General features: G+C 39.6%; 2 protein-coding genes across 4 annotated transcripts; both read left to right on the top strand.

Annotated features, from left to right (window-relative positions):
- The first annotated feature begins 249 nt into the window (after positions 1 to 249).
- On the top strand, positions 250 to 8,968 carry LOC111457093 (protein SCAR3-like). Of its 3 annotated transcripts, XM_023099238.1 has the most exons (11): positions 250 to 605; positions 2,051 to 2,214; positions 3,029 to 3,152; positions 3,242 to 3,371; positions 3,860 to 3,927; positions 4,002 to 4,705; positions 4,841 to 6,816; positions 6,920 to 7,024; positions 8,418 to 8,525; positions 8,608 to 8,753; positions 8,791 to 8,968. In XM_023099238.1, the coding sequence occupies exons 1-10, from the start codon at positions 451 to 453 to the stop codon at positions 8,656 to 8,658; spliced, it is 3,585 nt and encodes a 1,194-aa protein (XP_022955006.1). In that variant the 5' UTR covers positions 250 to 450; the 3' UTR covers positions 8,659 to 8,753; positions 8,791 to 8,968. The 3 variants fall into 3 exon arrangements, with proteins under 3 accessions (XP_022955006.1, XP_022955005.1, XP_022955007.1); XM_023099237.1 differs by having other exon boundaries at positions 4,002 to 6,816; XM_023099239.1 differs by lacking the exon at positions 250 to 605 and having other exon boundaries at positions 2,125 to 2,214; positions 3,018 to 3,152; positions 4,002 to 6,816.
- Positions 8,969 to 14,488: 5,520 nt separating this feature from the next.
- LOC111457108 (dof zinc finger protein DOF1.5-like) lies at positions 14,489 to 15,166 on the top strand. Its single transcript, XM_023099261.1, has one exon. It carries the CDS (start codon positions 14,548 to 14,550, stop codon positions 15,013 to 15,015), a length of 468 nt encoding a protein of 155 aa, XP_022955029.1. The 5' UTR covers positions 14,489 to 14,547; the 3' UTR covers positions 15,016 to 15,166.
- The last annotated feature ends 735 nt before the right edge of the window (positions 15,167 to 15,901 follow it).

The following is a 15,901-nucleotide window of genomic DNA, read 5'->3' as shown; positions in this document are numbered from 1 at the left end:
TTTTTAGTATAATTTTTTAAAAGATTATAAATGACGTCATAAAAAATTTGGTGCTTTCCAACACCTGTCGAGTCCAGCTAATATGAGGCCCTATCAAACTCTAACCAATCCAAGGCTGACACGTGAGAGAGGGATAGAGATGTCATTTTCTCAAACAATCGTGGTGTTTTGGGTATTTAGATTTTGTTTTTTAATTGTTGGAGTGTAATTAATATATGAATATTATTTTTGTATTTATTTTTTGAAAAGGAATGGCTTCAGGAGTTGGCAATGTCCTACAAAGCTCAGAGCAGCTCCCTCTGTTCGGCAGCTGAGCTGCTTCAATCCCCACAACAACCCTCTCTCTTTCTCTCTCTTCCCTTATCCCTTCAGTCACCTACAATTTCACCGCGTTTCCCTTCGAATCCACTTCCTCCAATGCCGAGAGCAGCGCAGGGGAATTAGGGGAAGATGCCGCTCGTCAGGGTGCAGGTCAAGAGCGAATTCGGGCTTGGAAAGCCCCATCTCTACAAGGAGGCCAATAATGAAGATCCCAAAGCTGTGCTTGACGGTGTAGCCGTTGCTGGCCTCGTTGGGATCTTGAGGCAGTTGGGTGATCTTGCGGAGTATGTTTCTTTTGCTTTCCCTGCTCTATATATATATGATGCTTCGGCGGTTTAGTTTCGAGTATTGAATGTATTTATGTTCTTGTTTCTAGGTATTTCTTAGGTCTCGTACCGTGTTCTCTTAGATTAATCTAAGTTAGGGAATTAGTGGAGTTATATTCACATCTGGAAATGGAAGGAATGTTTGGGAATTTTGTAATTCACTTGGAAATTGATTAGTTCCTTGAATGGGAACTTCATTTTTGTATCTTGTTTAGGAAACAGATATGGGAAGGAGACAATCAAATCAGAGTGGATTCTACTTTCCTTTTTAATTATGTTTTTTTCACGATTCATTTCATTCCTGCTAGTTTTCTTCTTTGTTTTTTAGAATATTACATTGTAGTTAGGTGAGTGTGAGATCCCATATTGGTTGGGGTGGAGAATGGAGCATTATTTATAAGGGTGTGGAAACCTCTATCTAGCAAGCGTGTTTCTAAAACCTTGAGGGGAAGCTTGAAGGGGAGAACCTAAAGAGGACAATGGGCTGGGACCTTTACAAATGGTATTATAACCAAACATAGGGTGATGTGCCAGCGAGGAGGTTGAGCCTTGAAGGGGGTGGACACGAGGCGGTGTGTTAGCAAGGACGCTGGACCCCGAAGGGGGGTGGATTGGGGGGTCCCACATCAATTGGAGAAGGGAACGAGTGCCAACGAGGACGCTGGGCCCCAAAGGGCGGTGGATTGTGAGATCGCACATTGGTTGGGGAGGAGAATGAAACATTCTTTATAAGGGTGTGGAAACCTCTAGGGTCTCACATCAATTGGAGAAGGGAACGAGTGTAAACAAGGACGCTGGGCCCTGAAAGGGGGTGGATTGTGAGATCTCACATCGGTTGGAGAAAGGGAGTGAGATCTCACATCGGCTGGCCCCCGAACATCCTCACTGGCACTCATTCCCTTTCTCCAATTGATGTGGGACCCCCCAACCTACCCCCCTTCAGGGCCAGCATCCTTGCTAGCACACCGCCTCGTTTCCACCCCCTTTGGGGCTCAGCCTCCTCACAAGCACATTGCCCGGTGTCTGACTCTGATACCATTTGTAATGGCCTAAGCCCACTGCTAGCAGATATTGTCCTCTTTGGGCTTTCCCTTTCGGGCTTCCCTTCAAGGTTTTTAAAACGTGTATGCTAGGGAGAGGTTTCCACACCCTTATAAAGAACGTTTCATTCCCTTCTCCAACTAATGTGGTATCGCACAAAAATGGTGCTAGACCATTAGAATTTCATTAGGAAATAGTTAGAGTTCGTCTGTAAGTTGTCTGAAAGATGATCATCATCTTTGTGTTGATATGCATATAGGGTCTTTGAAAAAGACTTTCACTTTGCTTGGTCCTTTGTGCAATGCAAGTATGTTGTTAAACAACATTTATACTGACTGGGATGGCATCATCCTGTGTTGTAGATTTGCGGGGGAGGTTTTTCATGGCTTGCAAGAACAGGTGATGGCAACAGCTTCCAGGAGCCGCAATGTGATTGCTCGTGTCAAACATATTGAAGCTGCCCTTCCTTCCCTAGAGAAGGCAATACTAGCTCAAACAAGTCACATTCATTTTGCTTACACAGCTGGTATGACTCAATTGCTACCCAAATCATTGATTACTTAGACTAAAGCATTATTTATTTCAATTTTTTTGGTGTTATCGACTTGTCCGTTGTAAATACTCTGGACCTGAATAGAGAATCCCTTGTCAGTATGATTAATTCGTAAAAATGACGAGGAACTGCTCTAAACTCCACCCCCGACCCGTAAACACGTACACAAACTACTATTTATTGACTAAAATACAGATTCCAGCCGTATGGTATTGTTTGTACCTCACTTCTACCGTGTATTCTCTGTTCTCTAACGTACACAAGTGTTAAATATTTCTTGGCTAAGAAGCACGGATACGGATACGAAACATAGACACGACACGACACAACACAGCACAGACATAGTGACATGTCATTTTTAAAAAATAAAGGACACGTACACGATAAGAACATGTTTATTTATATCTATTTAGAATGCTTAACAAGCATTTCATATGTGTCTGTCAAACGCTGGACTCATACTCACTTGATACAATTAGTGTTTGACTCGTATCTATTGTTCTAACAAGTGTCTGATGCATGTCCAATAAGTGTCGAAGTGTCCAACACACACTATCCGAACTAAACGCTTGTGCTTCTTAGCTGCAAAGTGAATGTTTGAAGGAGATAGTTTTCTGATTCACTGACAAGACGAGTGATTCTAGTTTATTTTAACTCGGTACTGGTCACAAACTTATCTTCATAAACTGGGTTTGTGTAGATGAGCTTTAGAGCAGCTCAGTTACTGTTTTCTATAGCATTTTAGCAACATTTGATATTTGCATAATGTAAAGCAGTTGCTTTGCAGGTTCTGAGTGGCATCCTCGTATTCAAACAGACCAAAATCACTTCATCTATCATGATTTGCCACGATTTATTATGGATTCCTATGAAGAATGTCGTGATCCTCCACAACTTCATTTGCTCGACAAGTATGTTCAGTTCGTTATCGTTTTTTAACATATTTCTTCTTATTGAAAATGAGAGGCAAGCTTGACAATGTTGTTCTTCTCTCCATTAGATTTGATACGGGGGGTCCTGGATCTTGTTTAAAGCGTTATTCAGATCCAACATTCTTCAGAAGAATATCAACCTCAGGAAAAGTAAGCTTGGAGAAGGTTCGAAGTGATAAAAAGGCTCAAAAGATCAAGGTATGTACTGAAAATCTAGGGGTTGTGCTATGTGCACTTCTTGAATAAGTGGCTAGCTTTCTAGTTTTTTGTAACAGCTCACCGCTAGCAGATATTATCCTCTTTGGGCTTTCCCTTTCGGGCTTCCCCTCAAGGTTTCTAAAACGTATCTGCTAGAGAGAGGTTTCCACACCCTTATAAAAACTGTTTCATTCACCTCCCCAACGTGGGATCTCACAATCCACCCCCCTTCGGGGCCCAGCATCCTCGCTGGCACTCGTTCCTTTCTCCAATCAATGAACCTTGAGGGGAAGCCCTTGAAGGGAAAGCCCAAAGAGAACAATATCTGCTAGGTAAGCCATTAACGTTAGAACTCAAGGGCACAGTAGTACAACCTATGGAACAGATCCTGGTCAAATGGTTGAGAATGTGGAGTCATTGTTTTATTTAATATTCTTGAAATCAAAGATTGGCTCTGTCATTTTGACAAATAAATTAACAACGCACAGAGAAAACGATCATTGATGCGCAACAGAGAAGTGACATGTGGTGCATCAATTCCCAGTTTTAATAGCAGGTATTAATAACTAACAGTTAGCTTTTGGACATTCCATCTTTAGTTGAATAGAACACTGACAACTAGATATGCAGCTTGCAGTATAACTCCATTTCCAATGAAGTAGCTTCCTTTTCTCAAACTGCTACAGCTGATATAAGGATGAAATCAGATGCTGGGGAGTCTTCAAATTCTTTTGATTCCGGAACTGGGTCGCGATATACCGGAAGTGTTACGAAATTAGATTCTTCCTTGCAAACTAAAGAACAGGAATTTAGGGAATCTTCAAATTCAAGCATGATGCAGTTTAATGATGCTGTTGATTCACTTGCCTCAGATGAACAAAGTAGGATGGTAGATGATAAATTTCAATTTGAATTAGATGATCCAATTGATTTGAGTTTCTGTTCTCATGTCACATGGGATGAAAAGGCAGAAATAATGAAGCCCAGGAATCAGCAAGATAGTGTAGAAAAGATAGAAATGTTGCAGCCAATAGGTCAACAGGATGTTAGAGATATGGGTGAAATTATGCAGCCGAGAACCGGAAAGGATGTCGGAGAAATGGAAGAAATTATACAGCCAAGGTCCCAACAGGATGTTAGAGAAAAGGAAGAAATTGTGCAGCCAAGGACTCAAAAGAGAGTAAGAGAAATAGCTGCAATGTTGGAGAAAAAGTCCCGACGGGATGTTACTGAAATGACAGAAGTTGTGCAGCCAAGGACTGAAAAGGGTGTTAGAGAAAGGGCAGAAATTGTGCAGCCAAGGTCCCAACAGGATGTTAGAGAAATGGCGGAACATGTGCCGCCTATGGCTCGAAACGATGTCAGAGAAATGGACGACATTGTGCAGCCAAGGTCCCAACAGGATGGTACAGGAATGACAGAAAATCTGCAGCCAAGGACTCAAAAGGGTGTCAGTGAAATGGCAGACATTGTGCAGCCTAGGACTCAACAGGATGTTAGTAAAATGGAGGAACTTGTGCAGCCAAGGACTCAACAACAGGATGGCATAGAAAAGCCAGAAATGGTGGAGCCGGGTAGTCGACAGGGTGATAGCGAAAAATTGATAGGGGAGTCAAGGCGTCAACAGTATGATAAAGATGAAGAATATAATGTTCCTATTCCTGAATCTACCCTGGATCCACAGGAAATGGAAGGCTTTTACCTCAGAAATGATGAACAAACGAGCACGCCTGCTAGTAATGGCCACCAGCTAGAATCCGTTAATGACGGGAATGTATTTGATGAAGTCGAAAGTGAAACGGATAATTATATGGATGCCCTCAACACCATTGAATCAGAATCTGAAAGTGACCTTGATTGTCAGACGAAACGAGAAGTCGAGCCATGCTCATCCACTATAAAGTGTGAAGTAGTAGAACCAGTGCATGACGTCCTTGAATTGAGTTTGGATCCTGATATTTCGATTCTTAACCCGAGTAATGAGCCTCAAGGTATGATGTCCAGTCTGCCAAATTTAGTTTCTTCAGATAGTTTTTACCATGATCAAAGGCTCGAAAATGCCGTGAAGGATTCTAGCCTCGACGATCCCCTAGTAACTAATTTGCATGACAAGGAAAGTTCCATATCAGAATCTGATATCAGTGACTCCTTCCCTCCTGACTCCACTTCTAGTTTCGAGGATCAGTCGGGAGTTAAATTATTGAACACGGTGCACGAATCGCACGAATCTGAAAAAGCTTCTTTCTCCAGCAATCCGTTAGATAAGTTCTGGACTAATGGTGGCTTGCTTGGACTTCAGCCATCAAAACCTCCTTCTTGGGCTGTATCAAATGCTTCTCGTGAGGACGCGAGTAAAGGCGAAAAACATGGCCCTTCTCATCATGCGTTTTTGATCAATGGTAATGCACAAGAAATGAAAATGGGTACTTTTCCCAAAGATGCTATTAACAATGAGAATGATTCAACTTCTAATAAGTCCTCATTGCATCACGATGATCAGAAATACGATACGTCTCGGGTATTGTCAAGAGATGAAGGTCTTGATGTTAATCATTCAAGCAATGGATCTAATTGTGTCCATATGAATGATATGGCAAAAACCATTATGGAGAAAGATGAAGATTCCAATCAGAATTCTGGACTTAGCCATCAATTGCTTGTAAATGGCTTTCATAGAAAACTAACGCTAACACAAGATGAAAGGTTTGAGACTACGTCTGGTCCAGATTCATGTCCTCCTTCACCCCCACTTGATCACATGAAAATCTCTTTCCATCCTGTTTCTGGTTTTGAAATTTCAAAATTGAAATTGAGATTTCCCGACGACAGTGAAGGCCGAGGAAGCACGAACGACATATTTCCATCATTTCAGTTGGCTCCCGTGGAGTCTATTTCTGTGCATGAGATTGGCTCTGAGTCTGATGACGACGACACATTCTGTAGATCATCTCCATGTATGTCAGATGATTGTCTTAGTGATCGCTCTAAGTCGAATTCTGACCTGTGGGAATCAGACGACGTTTCAGAAAGCACGTGCAAGAATTCGTATGATTTACACATATCACAGATGGCATCATCATTTGAGGGAATCACAAAAAGTGGGACTACTGTGGATGGTGAAAGTGAAAATTTGTACACTAGGAAGGGTATGGATGAATCGTTTTCGGGTCCGTTACTTGATCTTCCATGTTTTGACATTGTGAACACTGTAATGAGTGAAAGAATTGATGATATTGATGCAATGAATCTTCTTAAGCCGCAATGTTCAGATAATCCTGCTCCGGCTGTGCCTCCTCTTCCTCCTGCACAATGGTGTGTATCAAAAACATCCTTGAATGTGTCTGAAGACCTGAAGGATTTATCTGCTCGGTCAGAACAGGTGGAACCAATTGTCTTGCAGCAGCAAATAACTCATGAGCCCATTGCAACCAAGCCAAATGACAATGTAAATAGTAGTATAGTGGTTATTTTGATAGCAAACATAAACAACCAGGATGACTTAAGGCGTGGGAAGTTCTAATTGTTTATACATTTATTGTTGAATGTAGAAGCCAGAACAAGTGATGGTGGATGGTAAAAAAGAACTAAACCGCATTGGAAATGGGCAAGTGATGGATGCGAGGGAAGATTTTCTGCAACAAATTAGAGAAAAAGTAAGAAATTTTCTTACGTTTTTGTTTAACATTCGTTTTCTTTTATTGATTTAGTTTGATTCTGATGGATATTGAATTACCCTAATGGATGTGAACCTGCTGCATATGTGTAACGGCCCAAGCCCACTACTAGCCAATATTGTCCTCTTTGGACTTTCACTTTTGGACTTTCCCTCAAGGTTTTTAAAAACGTTTAGGGAGAGGTTTCCACACCCTTACAAAGGATGATTTGTTCTCCCCAACCGATGTGGGATCTCACAATCCACCCCCCTTCAGCGCCCAGCGTCCTCGCTGATATTCGTTCCCTTCTCCAATCGATGTGGGACTCCCCCAATCCACCCACATCCTTATAAATGGTGTTTCGTTTTTCTCTCCAACTGATGTGAGATCTCACAATCTACCCTCCTTCGGGACCCAGCGTCCTCGCTGGCACTCGTTCTCTTCTCCAATCAATGTGAGACTCCCCCAATCCACCTCCCTTTGGGGCCCAATGTCCTTGCTGGCACACTGCCTCGTGCCCACCCCCCTTCGAGGCTCAGGCTCCTCGTTGGCACATCGCCCGGTGTCTGGCTCTAATACCATTTGTAACGGTCCAAACCCACCACTAGCAGTGTCCTCTTTGAGTTTTCCATTTCGGACTTTCTTTCAAGATTTTTAAAATGCGTTTGCTAGGGAGAGGTTTCCACACTCTTATAAAGGGTGTTTTGTTCTCCTCCCCAACCGATGTGGAATCTCACAATCCACCCCCTTCGGAGTCCAACGTCCTCATTGGCAATTGTTCCTTTCTCCAATCAATGTGGGACCCCCCCCCTCCCTCCCCCCAATCCCACCCCCTTTGGAGCTAGCATCCTTGTTGGCACACCACCTCATGTCCACTCCCCTTTGAGGCTCAGCTTCCTCTTTGGCACATTGCCCCGTGTCTGTCCTCTTTGAACTTTCCCTCAAAGTTTTTAAAACGCGTATGCTAGGGAGAGGTTTCTACACCTTTATAAAGGGTATTTCGTTCTCTCCCCAACCAATATAGGATCTCACAATGTGATACATGGTCAGTTTTATTCCTTGCACAAAAGCTCTGCAAATCAAATCATCCAAGTATACAGACTGGTTTTGTTGTGAATTCAACTCTATACTAATACCAAGGCCATAGCATGCATACATTAGCACTTGTGGATTCGGAGATCATACGCATGAACTCACGTCGGTCATCATGTTTGTGACGCATTCGTAGTATTCTTATTATATTAACTAGACATTTGCCTCTATACTGAAATTTGAAAGCTGCCCTTGAAGATTCTTATATCATCATTTTTGTTGCCAAGATTTCCTTTGTTCACATAAGATCAAAAGTTATATAGTTCATGTTAATAACTATTCTCGACCATGTTATCCCCAGTCATTCAACCTAAGACCTACAATGACTGAGAAGGCCAGTACTACAGCAGGACCTGCAACCCATGTCAAAGTCACAGCAATTTTGGAGAAAGCCAACGCGATTCGCCAGGTTCTTCATTGTCTTGTTTTCCAACTATGCACACTATATATATACATGAAAGACTCGCCATAACTATTGAGTCGTTTTGCAGGCTGTTGGAAGTGACAACGGCGAAGATGACGATTCTTGGAGTGATGCCTGATTGTAGATATGAAACCTATGTTTCCCGGAGACAACTCTCATAAAGATGTTAATAGTTGCATATGTAATAAACTCATGGTATGTCTTGTGAATAAGCTTATTTACTTTTGTAAGTTTGAGTAGTCGAGTTTACCTTCCTTTTTGACTTATATTACCTTAGAGAGAACCTGTCAATTCCTTGTAAGCATCGAGAATTCTAAGTATTAGGTTCTGGGAAAGATATGTTTCATCATACTTGCAGGCTGCAGCAAGCAATAGAGTGCATAAAAGAAAGCCTGAAAATGGTTGTAAATTCGATTCTTTTAGCTTTTCCTCTGTCTCTTCGATTGTCTTTGTGATTGTGAGATCCCATATCGATTGAGGAGGAGAATGAAGTATTGTTTATAAGGGTATGGAAACCTCTTCCTAGCAGACGGGTTTTAAAAACTTTGAGGAGAAGTCCCAAAGCCTAAAAGAGAAAGTCCGAAGAGGACAATATATGCTAGTAGTGGGCTTGGACTGTTATAAATGGTATCAGAGCCAAATATCAGGTGATGTGCCAATGAGAAGGCTATGCCCCAAGAGGGGTGGACGCGAGGCGATGTGCCGACAAAGAAGCTGAGCCTCAAAAGTGGTGGATTGGAGGGTCCCACATCGATTGGAGAAGGGAACAAGTGCCAGCGAGAACGTTGGGCCTCGAAGGGGGTGGATTGTGCATCAGTTGGGGGAGAATGAAAAACCCTTTATAAGGGTGTGAAAACCTCACCCTAGTAGCTAGTAGATGCATTTTAAATCCTTGTGGGGAAATCTGAAAGGAAAAGCCCAAAGAAGACAATATCTGTTAGTGGTGGACTTGAGTCGTTACGGCCTTTCTAATGAGTATCTATTCTGATCGGATTAGATTGACCTTTTCCTCCCTCCGAAAGTTAACGTTTTGTCATCATTCATGGACGGAAAAGAAAAGAAATAAAGAGTTGAAAAGTGTTGCATTCCATGTAAGAAGACCAAAAGGGGAAGTAAAGTACGCTGGTAAAGTCTTCAAAGAATCATTCAAAGAAATACTAAAAAAAAAAAAAAAGAAGGGTCAAGTCTTGGATTGTAATATCCCAGAAACTACAGAATTTTATTGACCAAGAAAGAGCAACTTCCAATGGAAGAAACTCCAACATTATGTTAACATGTAACGATCCAGATCCATCACTAGTAGATATTGTATTATTTGGACTTTCCCTTAAGACTTTAAAATATGTTTGCTAGGAGAAGGTTTCCACACCCTTATAAAGGCCTTCGGGGCCTAGCGTCCTCGCTGGCACTCGTTCCTTTCTCCAATCGATGTGGGATCCACCCCCTATAAGGCCCAACGTCCTTACTGGCACATCACCTCGTGTCTATCCCCTTCGGGGAATAGCGAGAAGGCTGACACATCGTTCAGTGTCTAGCTCTAATATCATTTGTAACAACTCAGATTCACCGCTAGCAGATATTGTTCTGTTTGGACTTTCCGTTTCGGGCTTTCCCTCAAGGCTTTAAAACGTGTATGCTAGAATAATGTTTTCACATCCTTAAAAAGAGTATTTTGTTCTCCTGGAGATATAAGTACTAATCTAAAACATAAATTTCGCATCACAAATATTTTAGGGTTTATATTTTAAAGTTTGAAAGGGAAACCTTTCAACTTGTAGCACTGATTGGAATGAACAGTGTATTAAAGAATATGAAAAAAAAATTAATTATTTATTTCTTTAACTTTTAGTCTATTTAGTCATAAATTATAAATTTAAACGTTTAAAAATTTTTAAATTTTGTGACTAATAGATTATAAAAATTTAAAAATATTTAATAGATTTCTAACGTTGAAATTTTGTATTTATTAGGCGGTTTGACATATTCAAAAATTTTAAAAAGTAATTGATAATATGTATAAAATTAAAGAAATTTTCGTGTTACAGTAACAGTCCAAGCTCACCACCAGTAGATATTTTCTGCTTCGCCGGCACATTATGTATTGTTGTCAACTTCACGATTTTTAAAACGCTTCTACTAGAGAGAGGTTTTCACAACCTTATAAGGAATATTTCATTCCTGAACATCCATCCATCTAGGTTCCATCAAACATCAAACTCTCCTGTGTTCATGCTAAATCATTTAGGTGTACGTTCTAGATAGCGGGTGCATAATATAACTTCTGACACATGGGCTAAGCGCAATATCGGCACACCTGTGTCGTCCGGTACTGTCCTTGAAAGACCATTTTCAAAGGATGACGCGCAATATTGGCACACCTGTGTCGTCCTGTACTGTCTTTGAAAGACTCTTTTCAAAGGATGATGCCCAAGACGCTCACCCATGCTATGACACATGTATGTGCTAGAGGGTAGCTTGCTTAGGCCATTGTGATAAGGGGTAGTGGAGAGCTAACACCATTCCTCCCCTACAATACATTTTGAGGCATTGTCAATCCTTCTTGAGTAGATGTATTTTTGGCGAACGGACATATGATCTCGTGCATAGTTCGTAGAGTACCCGATTGACACGAAATTTGGCAAGCTTTCATCTTTCATATAGACGGACTTAATTTTCGAGCCGCGTGTCGAAACTTCAACTTCTGAGATTAAAGCCCATGGCCCTACCCAACCCTCTTTAAGCCTGTCTTCAACACTTGTGTCACATCGTTCTCTCGAACCTTGGGTATACCTCGACTTAGTTTCAATGCACGCTCTTGGTGTGTTGGATGATGCACCATCCTCATTGGTCACATCATAACACTTCTCAATCTTGGCGTTCACGTAGCCAAATGGGTATCACTTGAGGGTCGCCCCCTATGTGTCTTGTGTGTGGGGTCACAGCCTATTTCCTCTCAATGAGGTTGTGACACTCTCCCCGACTTAACCCAGTTATCATCCTTGATGACTTTCTCAGGGCACAATCGTATCGTCAATTATGACAAGTAGCACGCAAGTCGAGACCATGTTGCATGATTTAAGACTCTAGCTAAGCCATTTGCTATTGAAACCCACCTAGACACTCGTAATAGGCCTAGTTGGTCGGTTGAGGGTGAGGCACGATAGGCAATCATAATAACAATAAAGTTTTTGAGAAACTAAGAAGAACCAAGCCCAAAGATGCTTTGTACTCACTCACATGCATCCTACGAAAGTTTTCAAAAGGTCACCCAACATATAATGACTCCATACTCTCCATGATTGAGCTACCGAAAAAAAAAGTACACCTTGTTGATACAAGTAATGTCTTTCAATTCTTTTAAGCCTTCTTTAACCATCCTATCCTCATGATCGCAGTCTCGATTCATTCATATACTTCTCTTTTACTCGAGTATCACAAATTCCAACTCACAACCATGACTAATTTTAACTATTACACGAACAAATCATATTTAAAACTACATATAATAAACCAAGTTGAAGATATCATATCAAAGACATATCTTCATACATTATAATATGAAAAAGATCAAATCTTCAAATTTAAAAATGGAAAAAAGAAAGGAAAGAAATAGTGATGGAAAGCATCCCAAACAAAAGTGCATCTCTTTCCAATGAAAAATGGTGTTTTGTCTATCATAATATAAGTGCAAAAAAAGCTGTTCTTGGAAAAGAGGGTTACTTTCATATTAAGTTTATAAAAAAGATTGCTTTATTTAAAGCAAATCCATTTATTAAAAGCATTCCCTAACTTTATAACCCTTTTAAAAAACCAAGTATCATCAAAGTTAACTCACCAAATACATGCATTCAAACCCACCTAAAAAAGTCGATTCAATCTTAAAAATTTTGATTACGACCCACAAATACGTTTTCGTTTTAAAAAGTAACGAAATTTGCTACGTGGGTTCTGATCGTACAATGTTTATAGATATATATATGAAACGAAAAAGACTCTTTTAGATCAGTAAATCATGTTCGGTTGTTCCTTTAGTAAAGTTATTGAGTTGCTCTGTTTACGACGTGGGGTTCAAATATTCTTTTCATAAAACCAAAACAACTGGCTAAAGCCTGTTTGAGAATCATTTTGTTTTAGGTTTTCTGATTCCTCGGGAATATATTTTTTAAAATAGGTATCAAAATAAAAATAAAAATAGGGTTTATAATAAGATGGGTTAAAATTTTTGAAGAATTTTTATGTGAATGTCAACTCTGTCCATGTGCTAAGATTTGTAAAATTGTATAGATTAATAAAAAAGAGCATATTATAAACTAAATAATTGATATAATAATGAAAAAAATATATACCCTAAGTATAACGCTACCAACAATCATCCATAATAATTTATTGTTGGTAGAATAATTTGGTATTATTTTTCAAACAACTTGATTATTATAATTAAAAATTTGTTATTATTTATTATAATTAAAAAATGTTATTGATTATTATAAGCATAAAATGATTGTTTGAAAAGCAAAAGATTAAATAATTTGTGGAAATTTTAATTCCGATCCAATCCATATATTACACGACAAAATCATTTTAATTCTTTTATTATTATTATTATTATTATTATTTTTCTTTTGGGTTGGTGAGTTGTGGGAGAGTGATGGAATTTTATATATTTTTTTAATATCCTCTCTCATTTGAAAAACAAAATCCCGATATAGCTCGTTAATGGTCGTGGCATTTCTTTGCATCTCCTGTTGTTTGTCCGTTTTGGCTCGTTATATATTACCATCAGTCTCACGGTTTTAAAACGTGAAAAGGAGAGGTTTCCACACCATTATAGAGAATGCACGGTTTTGTTTCTCTCTTTAACCGATGTAGGATCTCATAATCTACTCTTCTCTGGACAGGGTCTAGCCCTACTCTGACTAGTACCTCGCACCGTCCGGTGATTGACTCTGATACCATTTGTAATAGCCCAATCCCTCTGCTATCATTTGTCGTCAGCCTCACGGATTTAATATGCGTATATTAGGGTGAGGTTTCCACACCGTTATAAATGTTTTTCTCCCCTCTCCAACAAATGTGGAATCTCACAACTGCGATATTATTGCATTATCTACTTGTATTGAACTGCTTCTAAGAGTGAAATTTTATCTCTACAAACCAACGCGAGTTCTTTTAGTACGTTTTGTCCTTACTCATATACAATACTTGAATTCTCGATGTAGATGCTACATAGTTGGTTCATCCTTCAGTGACTACGAGTGTAATAGAAGCATCCGGATCACCCTAAGATGATCATCACATGGCTATTGAGAACGAATCAAATCAAGTGGTTTAATTTCTCAATCTTTCTGACTTGCTCCTACGAAATTAAGGTCGAAAATATTGAGAAAAATCAGTCATTCACAACCACTAATGAATGATTCCTCGAAAAGTTAACGATTAGTAATCCTTTTTAGAAATCAAATGGATTCGACCTTATACATACACGAGGAAGGTAATAAAGAGACTAGGTTAGGGTCAAGGGTACGTAATCTCTATTTTCGACCTTTTTTAGCTAACAAGGAGAAATCACTCCTGACTCACTCTCTCATTGTCTATTCCGTTCGAGGCAGGTCTTTTAAAAGTGAGTCGAGACTGGGTTAGAGTAGAAAAATATAATCTCCATCTTTGACCTTGTTTAGCTAACAAAGAGAAATCCCTCCCGACTCACTCTCTCCTTCTTTATTCCATTTGAGGCAGGTCCCTTTACCATCGAAAGACGTCTCTCAATGATTATCATCATATTTTTATAATGTTTAAAAAGAAAGAAAGAAGATGATAATGATGATGTAGTGAAGCAATGATGTGTACAAAAAGCTCATCCAAACCTTTTCTTTTCCTTCTCACCAACCTCTCTCTTCACTTACCCTTTTCCCCTTTTTCCTTTCAATTATAAAGTCCCCATTTTTAATCCCAATTCCCCCAAACCACCTCTCTCTCTGCCTCTCTCTCTGCCTCTCTCTCTCTCTCAATGATGGCGGAGAGAAACAAGTATGAAGACGACGAGGGTGGAATCAAGCTATTTGGGACAACAATTACGTTGCAAAACAAGAGGCAAATGAAAGAAGAAGACACCAACAAATCAGAATCAGCTGAAAAAAAACCGGACAAGATGATTCCTTGCCCAAGATGCAAAAGCCCCGACACCAAATTTTGTTATTTCAATAACTACAACGTTAATCAGCCAAGACATTTCTGTAAGGGCTGCCAGAGATACTGGACGGCCGGTGGCGCCCTCCGCAACGTCCCCGTCGGAGCCGGCCGCCGGAAAACCAAGCCTCCTTGTCGGACCTTTGATGGGTTGCCGGAGAATTGTGTCTTTGATTCTTCAGGGATGGTGGCGGTGCAGCCGTTTGAGTTGGAGGAGTGGCACGGTGGTTTCAACCAAATTTCACCGGTGAAGCGGCGGAGAGATTGCCAAGATGGTCAAACTTGTTGATTCCTATCCCTTTTTCCCTTTTTTTTTTTTGCTTTTGTGTCAAGAATTTCAAATTTGAAAGAAGAAACTTGTTTTTGTACAAATATAGACTTTGTTTATAGTTTTTGGGAGAAAAAAGATTGGATTTTTAATGCTATGATCTTGATCATCATCAATAATTACTCTCTTAAAGGTCAAAGCCATGTTTTATAATTGATTACATAAACACCCAATTAAATTAGGATTAAGATGCTTAATGATTGCAAGCTACCTGATTGAAAAATAGGGAGAATAGTTCTTTAGATGGGTTTTGATTAATTCATTCAATAAGTTTTTAGTTTTTGTATTATTTAGTTATTAATCATTTTTTCTTGCAAAGCTATGAAGATTCAGCTTTCTCAACGTTGGAGGAAGAAATGAGAGAGTTTCTCATCGATTTTGGGTTGATATTTCAAAACCCATATGATAAGATCAAGAATTACGATCAATAGATAGTTGAGGTGCACACAAGTTTGATGTCATGAATGTTATGATCAATATAGTTGAGATGCACGTAAGTCGAGAGAACTAACTTAGCATACGATGTTTGGTGAGGTTAATTGTAACAGTTTTTTCACAAAATTCTTATCAATGATGTTCGTCGTTTACTAGAAAAACTTGGGTAGATATCTTCTCAATGGTCGCTGTCCACCAGCCGCTAGTGAGTTCGATTCTAGTTTTCGAAATTTAAAACATTTAAATGTGAGTTTAATTTTCAGGTCTTATTTGTTGGTTAAAAGTTGTTTAGGAATGATTTTCATCTTGCATTCGTGGAGATATCTATGGGTTTAAGTGGGTTGGTATAAATTTATCGAAACTCATTTGAGATTTATTTAGATGTCTCAATTGTAGTGAAAGTAACGTTAAA

This window comes from Cucurbita moschata, unplaced genomic scaffold, assembly GCF_002738365.1.
Source record: "Cucurbita moschata cultivar Rifu unplaced genomic scaffold, Cmos_1.0 Cmo_Scf00019, whole genome shotgun sequence".
NCBI classification, from domain to species: Eukaryota; Viridiplantae; Streptophyta; class Magnoliopsida; order Cucurbitales; family Cucurbitaceae; genus Cucurbita; species Cucurbita moschata.
Note: the sequence above shows the minus strand (reverse complement) of the source record. Positions and strands in the feature narration are given on the sequence as shown.